Here is a 15018-nt window from a genome sequence, read left to right on the forward strand (position 1 = left end):
ATTTTAAATTTTAATTTATTAAAAATAAATTTTATTTGACAACCTTATGAACTCCGGTTTCTAATTTCTATTTAAAAAAAATATATAATTTTCTTCTGTTTTTGTGTAAAATTGATTTTACTTAATCAAGCATGTCAATCAAAAGTATGTATTGCCTTTTTCATTCCCCAATTCGTCTGCGATGCACGGATTTTTGCTTGTTTTGGAAAATTAAAAAACCACTTATGCATTGAAATTTAAAACTGTGTTCGGAAAATGAAGGTTATTTACTGGGAAAATTATGGATGACTGAAAGTAAATTGATTGTTTAAGAAAATTAAATCTAAGCAGGAAAATGTAAATGATTGCTTTAAAAAATTAAAGAACTAATTGCTCAAACGAAAGCATTTGCAATTACTATAAATTGAGTATTAAAAAATAAATTAACATTTAAATTAAAAAAACAGAATTGCAAGAATTGAAATATAGAAAAAAAAAAAGCTGTAAAATAATTGAAAGCCGAAGAAATTGATTGCTGAAATATAAATATTTGAAAAAAAATTATAAACTTAATATACAAATTAAACTGATATTATATCAAAAAATAAAAAAAATAATTAAAATATAAAGAAAAGACTGAACTAGAGAAAGCTAAAAGCTAAGGTATTGTGTCTGATAAGCTTAATTTGGTTGATGTTTTACGTATAATTTGAAGCCTTGTACCTCTATCTATAGAGTTGACATGCTTGGCGGCCAAGTTTACCGCATCAGATTAAATTTACTTGGTGACTATGACTACTACATCAAAATTTACTTACTGCATCAGCCTCTCTGAGTCTTTTTAGGGTCTATTTGATTTAATTATTGAATACAATTGATAACTGTTAGTTGATAACTGATAGTTGATAGCTGATTTATATTAAACATTTAGTAAAACTATATTTAACAATTACTATTTATATATAAAATGACTAATAAAGATATATATTATATAATTTATTTTATTATTGAAATAAATATAAAATTATAAATTTATTATATTATTTATTTTATTATTAAATTAAATTAATATATTATATCATTTATTATATTATTAAAATAAATATATAATTATTAATATATAATATTATATCATTTATTATATTATTAAAATAAGAAAATAATTAAATTTTTTAAAAAATAATTAAATAACTTTAAAAATATAGATAAAGTAATAAAATAATTATTATTATTGATAAAAAAAATTATAATTAATTTTAAGTTTTTAGATATAAATAAATATTTTATATTTTATGTTATTAATAAAAAAATATTTTAATAAAGTTAGAAATGTATTAATTAAAATATTAAAATTATAAATAAAAAAGATAAAAATATTAATTATATTAATTTTTGAGTTAAATAAAAAAAGATAATATGATCAAAATAAAAAATAAAATGATAAGAAATAACTCTAAAAATAGAGTCGATATAAACTGTAACTGGTGAATACCATATCAATTATCCATAAGCTATTAATTTTAATTTTTAAAATTTATTAAATTTTCTAATTCATATATTTAAATATTTATTAATTATCAATTACATTCAACAGATCAACCAATCACACACTTAATAAAACCAATGTTGCTTTCAAATACTTACCTACTAAAATTGCACCACTTTTCTCTATTCTCCAAAACCACTTTAACTACCTTGACTTCAGGAGATAAAAGACAGTGCTCCTTTGTCTTGTTTCAGATAACTACTAACGATTAATCTTCTATTACCTTAAGCTTAATTAGATAATTTAATTTAATATTTTAAATTTATTAATTAATTAATTAGATTTAAAATATTAAAATATTAAATTTAAATTATGACGTAAATATTTTCATAAAAAATATTAAATAAAATAAATTAATAAAATCAAATCGGGATTAAAAGGAAAAGGCTTATAAGTAAATAAAATAAACTATAGGGGTAATGTTATAAATTTTGATTATAAATTAACCTAAAATAAGATGGGTGGGCATTGGAATAAGGTTCTCGATTTCTCCAGAGAAATATCTCTACTCTTTCTATAAGTTCCAAGCTTTCGGCAAATCGGTGCCCTCAGGATTATCAATCGTATCTCTCGTAGCTTCTCTGCTTTGCTTCTCTGATTTTTGAAGAAGATCAAAACTCATTGGAAAATAATGGCTGGAGGATACTTCCCGTCCATCAAGATGAAGAGAAAGGAGCTTGACGACGTTAGTGATGACTTCTCCGATTTCTCTCTTTCTTCCCCTGCTCGAAAGATTCGCCGGCTGGTACTTCAAGAATAAGTGATTTTGATTTACTTGGTCTTTTTTTTTTTGTTATTCAATAATTGAAGAAGAAAACTTTGTTTTTCCGTGTGATAGGACGCGGAATTACCGCCGATAATGGAGGAAGAAGAGGCGGATATTCATCCGATGGTCGGTGTTACTAGCGGTGTTGAAGGGGAAGCGAAGGATTTGAGTTCAGGATTGAATCAAGAGAAGGCTATTGTTGTGTTCAAGCCTGTTCATACTAATCCTCTCCTACATTCGTCTTCTAATTTTTCTGTCTCTGTGGATTCCAACTTCTTTTCTGGATTTAAGAGTAAGAATTTGCATGTCTCTGCCTTTAATTTTTTTTTTTCTGTTGTCAGCAATTTCAAGTTTATTTTTTTACCAGTTGGTTTGCTGTTTTTGCTGTGGAAATATGTCTAATGTATAGGAGAAAATTGGGGTTCTCTAAAAAATTAGAAGCAATGTATTCATATGAGCATAATCTGTTAGATTTTATGAGAGAAATTGTGTTATTAACCAGTAAATATGATCTGATATGAACAATTGTAGCTATTTTTAGTAATATGGTGTAGATTTGCCAGAACCATACTACCTTACCCTGCTTATGAAAGTGCTACTGGGAAGATCAGCATACAGTGCTTGAACTTCCTCCTGGCAATATACTAGGGAAAATTACCTAAGGTGCAAAATATGATGGCTATAGAAATTATCTCTAGACTATTGATTTATCATGTCCTGTGCAGCTGTCTTATCCTTCTTGGTCTAAGGACAAGCCGGCTGTTTGTAGGGGTTTGGATGATGGTTGTTGTAATGGCTTCACGTAATCTAAGCCTGAATTAATGGTATCTGAAAATTATTTCCCTTGGAAAAAGCCGTTGATAAATTCGTTGAGCATATTAAAGCCATTTTCCTCTTATCTGCATTTGTTGATTGCCCAATGGTTTATTTTATTAGTAGACATATCTCCCATGGATCAGCCTTCCATATCGCATGAACTTGTATTTGGACAATTGATGAATATATTACTTTCATTGATTCCCTATTTATTACTCATTTTTCTGAAAGTTCAACTTGACAAGGGACCATTACATACTAATTCAAGTTTCAATTTTACATACTAGTGAACCAAATAAGGTAGATGGGCCTAGATGATAATGGTTTCATGTCTGCTGCTGAGCTTCACTTGTGATTATGAATTAATGATTGTGACTTCAATTGTGGGGATCTTCTTTGCAGATCAGTTTCCTTGGATGAACCGCACTGCTAATATAGAACTTGTTGAGGAAGAAGAAGGAACTAATGAATGTATGGCTGTTGTTCCTTGGGTTCCTTCTCAGTTTCCTATTGCCCAAGATAAGGACATCTCTCAGGCAGAGTCTCCAGAACTAATGGAGGCTGAACAAGTTGGGGAAGCAACAATGGATATTGAAGAGAATACTAATGAAACCATAGAGCAAGAGCATGGGAATGAATTTAATGAATTCAGGGGAACACAAGGCTTGCCTCAATGGCAGCAACAGCACTGCATGATGCCACTGCCACCTCAAAACACCTCCACACCTATCACATGGTTCCACTAACAAGTAGTAACTTGAATGTAGGATTAATAGTGATCTAAGTGAATCCAAAGAATCTACATATTTGTTGGTTTTCAGGCCTCTTTTGTTGGCTTTTGTCGCCCAGAGTCCATCTGTAGGGCTGGTTTTGGACAAGGAGCCTGTTGGCTGTTGTAGCAAGACAAGGTACATGAATGGTAAATGGTACTAGTGAGGAAATTTTTTCTTCTCAGAAATAGTTTGTATCCTGTACAGTATCTGGGCTTTAAAGTTCTAATGGTTTCATGGTTGCTTGAGGATCATTCTAGTCCCTTTGAACACGTGTTGGGTTTATGGCTGGACTTTCTTGGCAAGTTTAAAATGTTTTATTTTCACCATTAATCATGATTGAGTTTTATAAGGTAGCATCAAATTTCCACATTTTGGTCACTCAGTTCCCACTCTAATTCTTAGGCTATTGTAGTAAGCAAAATTCTAATCCAAGTTATTGGATGGGCGGGCATGTGCCTCTGATGGGTATATCATATATTTAATCACATTTGCTAAATGAGAGATGAATATTTTTTATTAGTAAATCAATGAAGTACGCATTAAAATATTAGACTGATGTTAAATATGTCAAGGTAGATTAAAAAAAATGTCATAAATACTAGCACATCAACTTTTCCTACACAGAAGTAATAGCAAGATCTGAAAGTGTTTGATGGCCGGATGATTATCGCATGTATTGATCTATCTAACTAATGATTAATGATTAGTAGTAAAAGAAATAGGGAGAGAAGATATTTTTCTTTATTTTTTTTTTAAAAAATTAATAAAAGAAGATAATTTTGTTTATAAAATAATTGATAGATTAACTTATCTTATGAATTTTTAATTTTTTATTTTAATGATTTTTATAAAATTAAATTAAAATTTAATAATTATATTATTAAAATTTAATATCTGCGAATAATATTTACTGTAACAGCTAGATATTTGCTTCATTTCCTGAAATTTTTGAACTTGTGTTGTTTTATTATCATCAAATTCATATTTACATTTACATCCTTCATCATATATGATGTCTATTTTACTTTTTCTAAATTAAAAATGATTTAATATATCATGTAGATAACATGACTCATAAATTAATGAAGTAAATTAATATGACATAGTAACAAAATAAATAAATGATAAATATAATTTAACAACATTAATTAAATAGCACATAAACAGCTTGCTTAAAATAAAAATAACATGACAAAATATTTGATAAAGTAACTCATAAACATATATCCTATAAACATGAAAATGAAAAATTAGTCTATCAACTTATTTTTTTTAATTCATAACCCCAAAAAATGATAACGATATAATCCAACCAGTGAGCTTCTTTTTAATAACTTGACCAACTTATAGATCAAGACATCAATATCGATATAATTACCTAAATTTTTTTGATTCGCTTCATAACATTTGACCATTGGCCTTAGGCCGTTGTTCACTAACGGCTTCTTCAGCCATGAACGAAGCAGGCCCAATTTAATCCGAACTCATCAAAACAAAAGCCAGTCATGAATTTTTCAGTCCAGTGGCAACGGAGATTTGGGCTCACCGGCCTAAAGTGTGCAGCCGGAAGTGAAGTTGAGGAGGTGAAGCATGTCATAGGCGGCTTTGCTTGCCTCTATTTTCACTCCCTTTAGCCAGCTTTGCAAGGTAAGCATCGCATGGATTAAAAGATAGAATTAAGCTACGGAAGTTTACTATATTATCATGGCATTCGAGAAATGATCACTTGACAAGAAGCTTATTTTAGATTACATTACGTTATAAACAAGACACTGCAACACAAACAGAACAGAAATTACAAGTCCTTATTCTCTCTCAAACAGCAGAAAATATCAAGTCCTTTATCTATTAGCAGCTCTCAAAATTCAGCCCTGAAAAAATCTACAGCTCCTGTTTGGTGGCCTCACTTTTTTCGAGCTTGGCTGGTTCAGGTTTCTCTTCACCTGCAATGCTAACAACTTTAGGACCTTTGATCTTATCTGCAGACAACTTGGAGAAACTTAAGGTAAGCACACCATTTTCAAGCTTAGCTTTCACAGAGTCCAAATCCACATTGTCAGGCAACCTAAATTGTCTCCAAAACTTGCCGTAAGATCTCTCCACCCTGTGCCAGTGATCCCCTTTCTTCTCTTCCTCTCTTTTCCTCTCTCCGCTCACTCTCAACACCCTATTCTCCTCCACCTCAATCTTCAGCTCCTCCTTTTTCAAACCAGGCACATCTAGCGTTATAACATGACCATCAGGTGTTTCTTTCCAGTCTACCCTGGCTAGAGAGAGTTCCACACTGTTATCCCTTTCAATCCCAAATGGTATGTGTTCCAAGACTCTAAATGGATCTGGGAGACGGTCTGACCAGAGATCAGTCAGCAGACTTCCAGGACGATCAACAAATGGGAGAAGTGATGCATTGGCGGACCCAGGAAAGCAGAGCAAGATCGAGAAGAAGCTGATAAAGAAGGGCAGTAACAATTGCTTCATTTTTCTCTGTTTCTACTCTTGATCTGTTGTTGCTTCTAGTGATTGCTCTCTTTTATGCAAAGGGTTTCGATGGAGTGGAAGTAACAGTGTTGTTGCTAAGGTGTTTGATGTTCTTGTGTGGTTTTGATGGGCGATGAAAGGATATAAATATATGGAAGCGTAGAGGATTCATATGGCGGGGTAGTGATCAATCTGAAGTGTTTAGAGAAATGGTGAAGGTTCTAGTTGCATCCTCCATTCTTCCAGAGTTTTCATTTCTTTTGTTATTTTTTTTTTCTATTCAAAAAAACTTTAATTCCTATATCATAATATTAATAAAGAAAATTTAATTAATAATAATAAAATTAAATTTAAAGTCGTAAGATTTTAAATTTAATTTTAAAAAAATTGTTTTATATATTTCATCATCCAGCAAAATTAGTATATGATTTTAAAATAAATTAAAAGTGAGTATACGAGTGGACTTGTTTGATATTATTATTGAAACTGATGTTAAAAAAATTATCTTTTTAAATATGATAATTAAAAAATATTAAAAAATAATTAAAAATTAAATTTAATTAATTTTAATTATAAAAATATTAAAATAATAAAAATAATTTTTTCAAATAATTTTCTCAATAGCATTTAAAATGATACTTTTATTTATAAAAATATATCAAATAGGACTTTAATAAGTTATTTAAATTTAATTATGTCAATAAAATGATTATTTTATTAAAATTTAATTTAATTTATCATTAATTATGAGTTGAAATAAACTTAACTTTAATTTTAATTTAAAATAATTGTATTTTTTATTTTAATTTTTTAACAAAACATTCAGCTAAATTTCTTATTTAAATAATTATATATTTTATTTTTAAATATAGTATTTTTATATTTTATATAAAATATAAAAAATATAAAAAATATATTTTTATCAAGTTGTCTTAAATTAAAAAAAAATCATATTAAAATAGATTGATTATTGTCTAATTCCTAAGATTTGATAAAATCTATACTTAGTTCTTATATTTTTAAAATTAAATAATTTAATTTTTAAAATTTGATAAAATTTATAATTTAGTCATGCCATTAGAATTTACATTAAGTTATCATTAATTTTACCAAATATAATCAAAATGCCTTTATTTTTATTTTTATCTCAACAACTAGCCCATAAGATTTTATTTTTAATAATTTAATTTCTGAGATTTTATTTTATTAATAATTTAATTCCTATATTTTTAAAATATGATAAACATTTTTAAATTTAAATTATTAAAATATTAATTAATTACTTTAAGGTTCTTAAAATTTTTTATTAATCACAAAATCATTCATATATTTTATTTTACACATTGATCCTTAAATATTATAACTATTTATAAATAAGCCCTTATAATTTCATAAAATTCTATTATGTCTTATTTTATATATATATATATATATATATATATATATATATATATATTCATGCATTATATTATATTGTTATATATAAAAAAAATGAATATGGAGGTAAATTATTATTAAAATAAAATTTAATGACTAAATTATTTTTATATTAAAAATAGAGTTAAAAATAGTTTGGTATTTTTGTTAAATTTAATAGGAAATTAACCGTAATTTTAATGATAGTGACTAATTTGTAGGTTTATTAAATGTTAAAAACTAAATTGCTTGGTTTTAAAATCATAAGGACTAATTTGTAAATATAACCAAATCTCAAAGATAAAACTATTAATAAAATAAAATTTTAGAGACTAAATTATTTTTAAAACATAAAATTAAGGGCATTTTTAATTTAATTTAATTTAATTTATCATTGATTATGAGTTAAAATAAACTTAACTTTATTTTTAATTTGAAACAATTATATCTTTTTAATTTTAATTTTTTAACAAATCATTCATCTAAATTTTATATTCTAATAATTATATATTTTATATTTAAATATAGTATTAAATATAATTTTTATTAATATATTCCTTATGAGTTTATATATATATATATATATATATATATATATATATATATATATATATATATATATATATATATATATATATATATATATATATATGTTTAATTGTTTATCTATATAATATATAAATGTGTGAAGGAAAATAATATTAACTTTGGTCAAATTGTCCTTCATCATTTATAGTATTTGTAATTATACATTTTAATATTTAATTTAATTTTAAAATTTATATAAATATAAAATTCTTAATCTTGCTTGTATTTAAAGTTCACTTAATTAAATTTATTATAATATAATTTTAAATAAAATTTTATGAAAATACCATCATGATTTATATTATTTACAAAAATATGAAAGTATTTTATTTACATGAATTGTTTTTTCAATGAATCCTAATAAATTTTTATCTCTATCTTATAATTATTTATGTAAATTTATTTAAATACAATTTTATTTGAATTTACATAAAAAACAAGAAAGGACATAAATTTTTATTAGCCAAAATATGAATTCTTATATTAATGTTTTTTAAATTCTCATTTAATTTAATTTATTATAAGTTCATTAAAAAAATTTCATATAAAATAAATTTATATTTTTTAATTATAGATATATATTTTTAAAATTTTTAATTATTACATTAATATATAAATTAGTTCTAACTAAAATTAAGTTTATAAATTTTATGTAAATACTACTGATCGATAAGCTTTGTGTATATATATATATATATATATATATATATTCAACAACGAAAAAAAATACACATTCATTAATTTATAAAAAAATATTTAATTAACATGTAATACATATTAAAATTATATGAATCTAAATTTTTTAAATAATATATAATTATGTACAAGCATAAAAAATTATATATATGAGAAAAAATATTTAAATAAATAAATATATATTATTTAAAAATTAATAATTAACAGTTAAGTTTGAATTTAATTATAAAATTAATATAATTAATAGGATAATTATAATTTATAGATTTTCTTTTATTTTAAAATAATACATTATTGAAAGTTTAAAAATACTAATATTTACACATATAAAAAAATATAATGCACTTTTAATTTTTTTAATACTGTTATTCTAACTTAGTAAATATTGAATATGGATAAAAAGAATTAAAAATTTTATTATTTCAACTTTATTAATTTATATTTAAATATAAACACAAATTGATAATTTGATTAAAAAAAGTTATAATTTTCATATGAATATAAGCATGCATTAAATCATTTAATAGAATTTTTATTTATTTAAATTTAACAACTTCCTTTATTGAAATTTTACGTTTACTTCTGAAAAAATAATTATAAAAAATTTAATTTAAAATTACATTATAAATTAGTTTAACAAAATATTTTATTATAAATCGAATATTATCTATACATTTTTTTACTGTAATTATTTCAATTAAAATTAATAATATATTAATATCAATGTTTTTTATTTTATTAGCATTGATTTTTTATTTTTTATAGAAAAAGAATATTTTATTTATTAAAATTTTATTTATAAATGATTTATTAGTATTAATGTATTTTTCAATCTTAATTTTAAAAATTTTATATAACACCCTAAATTTTAAAATTTATTATTTTGTGAGTAATATTAATTTTTTATTTTATTTAAATTTTAGGAAATTATTTGAAATTTTTCATATTTTCAAAATTGGGTTTGATTTCCTGAAAATATAAAACTTTGATGATTTTTAAAAATTAATTTAAAAATAACATGGTAAAACTAAAAATATATTGGACTCTACAAATTTTTCTGAGTATTCTAGAATTTTTGAAATTTTTGGGCATCGTTTTCGATCCCAAGGCGATAAAAATTAAAAAATTTGTATCCTGAATCGGACCGGCCAAATCGAACCGGACCGGATCGGACCGATCGAATCGGACCTACATTTTCTTTTCTTCTTCTTCCCTTCCCCGCGCGTCCTGACCTTTCTTTCTCTCTCTCCCGTTTTCTCTCTCCTCCCTCCTCCCCAAGTCGCATCGCCGCCACCCAGCCCTTCCCACCTCGCTGGCGCGCCAACCCAGTGCCTCCCCACGGTAGGCGTCGAGCGGTCGAAAAATGCACGAACTCCTCCTGGCGTGCCGATGCCTCACATTCGAGGTTGGCCACCGAGTGGGCCAGGTCTTGTGTCAAACACCATCTACACCTCGAGAGCTTTCCATAGACACCAATAACACCAAAATCTTTCGAGCGGTTTGCCCAATTTTTGTCCGGGAAGTTTTATTCCATTTCGATTTTTGGGCTAGATTTCTCGCAAACCGTGAACCCCACGAGAAAACCGAGAGTACCAGAGTGCTCCATTCGTCGAGAGCTTCGCGGCAATATAAATTTCAAAATTTTTACGACCGTTTTTGGTGGGTCCCGAAAGTCGTAATATTTTTTCGAGCATTAAATGAGCTTAGAAAATTTCAGTAAAAATTTTATACTAACCCCAGTGTTGTGGGCTTCGTGTAGGTACCTTCAATTCACGAAAATTCGACGGTTGCCTGGGTCAGTGAATTTCTGGCCAGACAGACCGGCCACCGAAAAAGTCTTGAAATTAGATCGATATTATGGATAACCCACAATTGTCAAAAGTCGGCGTGTCCTGAGTCGGAATCGCAGTAAACCCGAACCTTGCTTTTTCATAATTTTCTAGTGCTTGAATGGGATTAAAAATCCATAAAATACTCGTGGTAGCTCAGAAAATTATGATTCTTTTTGCATTAGTTTAGAAATATTGTTAAGGACCGCTGGGCAAAGTTTTAGAATTTTTATAGCTTATTTGGGTAGTTTCTGCAAAAAGAGTCAATTATAAGGACTAAACTGTAATTTTACATATTGAAATTGATGATTGTTTGGATGGGCCCAGGAGGGGCTGTGTGATATGATTGAGTTATGAATATATGGTTTGTGGATATAGAAGTGTGTTTTAAGCCTTTTTGCAGGTTGGGTAGGTCCTAGGTACAAGGGAGACTGCCGGATTTTTGGCACGACTTAGGATGTATTTGGTCTTTTCTTGGTTTGTATTGAGTCAATTGTATTAAATAATTGTAATAAAATTGTTAGGTGAGCCGGGACAGCCTTCCTCCTCCGCCCAATCCACAATGACTTCTGAGTGCATGAGTAAAATATTAATTTTAATTGTAATTTCGATATTATTATATGTTCAAGCATGCCCATGCATCACTTATATGTATATATCTATGTAGTTAAACTCTAGGCACATTTTATGTTGCATTCACAACTGTTAAAGTGTCATGGATGTTGTGGTAATTTGGAGCAGTGTGCGTGAGTTGGCGTGCGTGTGGTGTGGTGTTGGATATGAACAGGACGGGTAGACACGGCTTGAGATCTTCGCTAGGACCCGGTCCTTCGGGGTAGACACGACTTGAGTTCTTCGCTGGGACCTCGATTTTTTTTTATTAAGTGGAAGTCCGAGCTTGAGTTCTTCGCTGGCACAATTTGGATTAAGAGGGCTGTATAGGGGATCAGGTCCCATATATGTATTGTTTAACATTATTGGGTGTGTGAGTGCTCTAAATTACCTTTTTGCTATTATGATATGAAAATATTGCCAATGTTGCATTTCAGTCTGCCGGGTGCATTAGCTTTAGATAGTTATAGAGATTATGGTTAAAATTGATATTTTACTCTCTGAGTTGAACGCTCACTCCTGTTCATTATTTTTCCAGGCTACAGGAGGATTATTATTGTGGTTAACCTGCTTTTTTTCTTCGTAGGTTGTTTATTTATGTTTGTGTAATTCTGTTAACTCCTAGAATTTCCTCATGTGTTAGAAATATTTATTTGATTTGGGTCTATAATATAATTACCATATTGGACCTATAAACTTATTTTATGCATGTAAGTTGTACTGGATGAGGGAGTTGAGCTCCCATTTATTTTTGTGACATTTGAGTATGTGGAGGGTGAACTGAACTCCCCAATTGATTATATATTATGATTACAAGTCGGGTGAGTCAAAGACTCCCCGTTGAAAGGTCCACTTTATGGTCGGACTCTGTCCGGTTGAATTCTTGAAATTGGGCCCAAATGGGCCTTAGAGTTGGGTTGATGAATAGTTAGGCTTACTACGGGCCTCAGGGGCTTTAGGCTGGCCCAAGTCCTAGTGCCGGTCCATCCCATAGGTTGGGTGATGAAAAATGTGGTATCAGAGCTTAGGCTCCAGATTCATAGGAAATAATTGTCTAAAGTGTTGGAAAGAGTCTAATAGGAGTCACATGCAGAAAATAGGGTCCACATGCGTCTTGCATTGTCATCTATGCTTCTAGTTTCTACTTCATATTTTGTGTGTAAATATGAGTCTATAGAGCTATGTAATATGCAGTTTTGAAATTTTGTGGGCTAATCTTCGAATTTCAGAAAATGCGTAAAATCGGAGAGGCGCCATCAGTATCATAACCGGATGTGCTGACAAGATGTCGGCAGATGAGGCGCCTTTGCCAGGAGGCGGTAGGAGGCCTAGAGTTGCTCAAGTAGAGGAGCCGCCACGATTCGAGCAGTCTTTTGTGGCCCAGGGTCCCATAGACCCAATGGCAGCTACTCTAGCTGGTTTGCAGAGAACCATCGATATGATGGCACAGTATATAGTCCACCCTTCCCAACAGCAGCAGTCCATCGCACCAAGAGGGGAACCGTACAAACAGATAATTAGTTTCAAGAAATTGGTGCCTGGTACTTATGATGTGTCAGACGATGCCTATCGGTTTTGCATTCTATGTGACGGAGGATGGAGTTGCAGTTGACTGATAGGAGGCTCATAGAGTGTGTGCAGCATATCATGGGGCCTATGCCTATACAATAGATGAATGACTACATATTACCTCGGTTGGAGGGTTTGTCATGGACCCAGTTTGTGGAACTGTTTATCAATAGATTTGTACCAGAAAGTTTCAGAGATCAAAAGCAGTGGGCCTTTAAGGCCTTAAGGCAGAATAACAGGTCTGTAGATGAATATGCTCTGAGAATTTGGAGGCGAGTAGATATGCCCTTACAAGGCTCTACGAAAGTATGAAGGTAAAAAGGTTCTTGAAGGGGTTGGGCGAGAGGTATGCAACACAGCCATGATGTCGTCGATCTTTTAATGTAGTAGTTGATCGAGCCCGACAGATTAAGATTAGCTACACCGGAGATGACAGTGGGAGAGCAAAGAAAAATAGAGCAGAGTGTTCTTCAGGTGTTCCCCACATGGGTGGTCCGGATAGCGGAGGCCAAAGTAATTACAGAGGAAGAAGCAGGAATAAGAGGAGTGGCTTTAGACACAAATCTCGAGGATTCAGACCAGGGTATGGATCCAAGCGGTGATCCTGATTCGGGATCTGATGGTTCTAGGTCTAGTTCAGGATCCTCCCTTGCGCCTTATGCACAGTGTGGAAGAGGACATTCAGGACATTGTCTGATGGTTTCAGGAGTATGTTTCAAGTGTGGCCAACCATGTCACTTTGATAGGGAATGCCCCGTGTTCAGCAAGCCACAGATGGGATCATAGGATTTTGTTGCAAATGTTCCTCGTCAGTAGTATCCTAGTGCTTCGGTATGGCGGCGATCAATTCGGTGGCTAACAAGGCCGAGGACAAGGGGCGTGGATTTGGAGGTAGATCGGGAGGTAGGAGTCGATGTCGGGGTTACGCCACCTAGGGTAAGAGTCAAGCTCGACTTTTCACCTAACCCACCGGGATGTAGGCTTCTAATGTAGTTGTGGCAAGTATTCTTCTGGTCTGTTCCTATAAGGCTCGTGTTTTAATTGTTCCGGGTGCTACGCACTCATTTATCTCCCCAGTGTTTGCCATGAGATTGGATAGGAACCCTACAACTTTAGAATGTCTTTTGTTTGTAGCTACCTCGCTTAGTGATAACATATATGTAGATATGGTTTTTGGGTAGCCCGAGTAGTGGATGGAAAGATCCTCCCGGCATACTTGGTTACTCTGCCAGTAATTGATTTCGATGTAATTATGTTAATGGATTAGTTGGCAACTCCTTATGCCACTTTAGACTGCAGGAACAAAAATGTGTATTTCCACATACATGGTGTGGAAGAGTTTAGCTTTGATGGTAACAGTAGCGTGGCTCCATATAATTTGGTGTCAGCAATTAGTGCTAGAAAAATGTTGAGGCATGGATGCCAAGGGTATTTGGCATTAGTGAGAGATACATCTATAGAAGGTGTCAACATGGAAAATATTCTTGTTGTCAGAGAATTCATGGATGTCTTCCCTGAGGAGCTTCCAGGATTGCCACTAGGAAGGGAAATAGAGTTTTGCATTGATGTTGTACCGGGTACAAATCCCATATCAATGCGCCTTACGAGGATGGCACCAGTAGAATTGAAAGAGTTAAAGAGCAACTACAGGAGCTTTTGGACAAGGGTTTCATACGTCCGAGCACTTCACCGTGGGATGCTCCTGTTCTATTTGTGAGAAAGAAGGATGGGTTCTTAAGGTTGTGTATTGACTATAGGCAATTTGAATAAGGTGATTGTGAAGAATAAGTATCAACTTCCTCGGATCGATGATCTGTTTGATCAGCTCCAAGGAGCTAGATTCTTTTCCAAGATAAACCTGCGATCAGGCTACCATCAGTTGAGAATCAGGAATGAGGATGTGTTCAAAACATCATTCGAGGACAAGATATGGTCATTATGAGTTCTTGG

At 30.5% G+C, this 15018-nt stretch overlaps 2 protein-coding genes across 2 annotated transcripts; one reads left to right on the forward strand and one right to left on the reverse strand.

Moving 5' to 3' along the window:
* The first annotated feature begins 1992 nt into the window (after nucleotides 1–1992).
* LOC110632507 (uncharacterized) lies at nucleotides 1993–4131 on the forward strand. Its single transcript, XM_021780762.2, has 3 exons — nucleotides 1993–2270; nucleotides 2364–2583; nucleotides 3510–4131. Exons 1-3 carry the CDS (start codon nucleotides 2157–2159, stop codon nucleotides 3851–3853), a joined length of 678 nt encoding a protein of 225 aa, XP_021636454.2. The 5' UTR covers nucleotides 1993–2156; the 3' UTR covers nucleotides 3854–4131.
* A 1431-nt stretch (nucleotides 4132–5562) lies between these two features.
* On the reverse strand, nucleotides 5563–6505 carry LOC131176852 (22.0 kDa class IV heat shock protein-like). The gene has a single exon (XM_058141881.1). It carries the CDS (start codon nucleotides 6356–6358, stop codon nucleotides 5762–5764), a length of 597 nt encoding a protein of 198 aa, XP_057997864.1. The 5' UTR covers nucleotides 6359–6505; the 3' UTR covers nucleotides 5563–5761.
* Nucleotides 6506–15018: the final 8513 nt, after the last annotated feature.

Source organism: Hevea brasiliensis, unplaced genomic scaffold, assembly GCF_030052815.1.
Source record: "Hevea brasiliensis isolate MT/VB/25A 57/8 unplaced genomic scaffold, ASM3005281v1 Scaf26, whole genome shotgun sequence".
NCBI classification, from domain to species: Eukaryota; Viridiplantae; Streptophyta; class Magnoliopsida; order Malpighiales; family Euphorbiaceae; genus Hevea; species Hevea brasiliensis.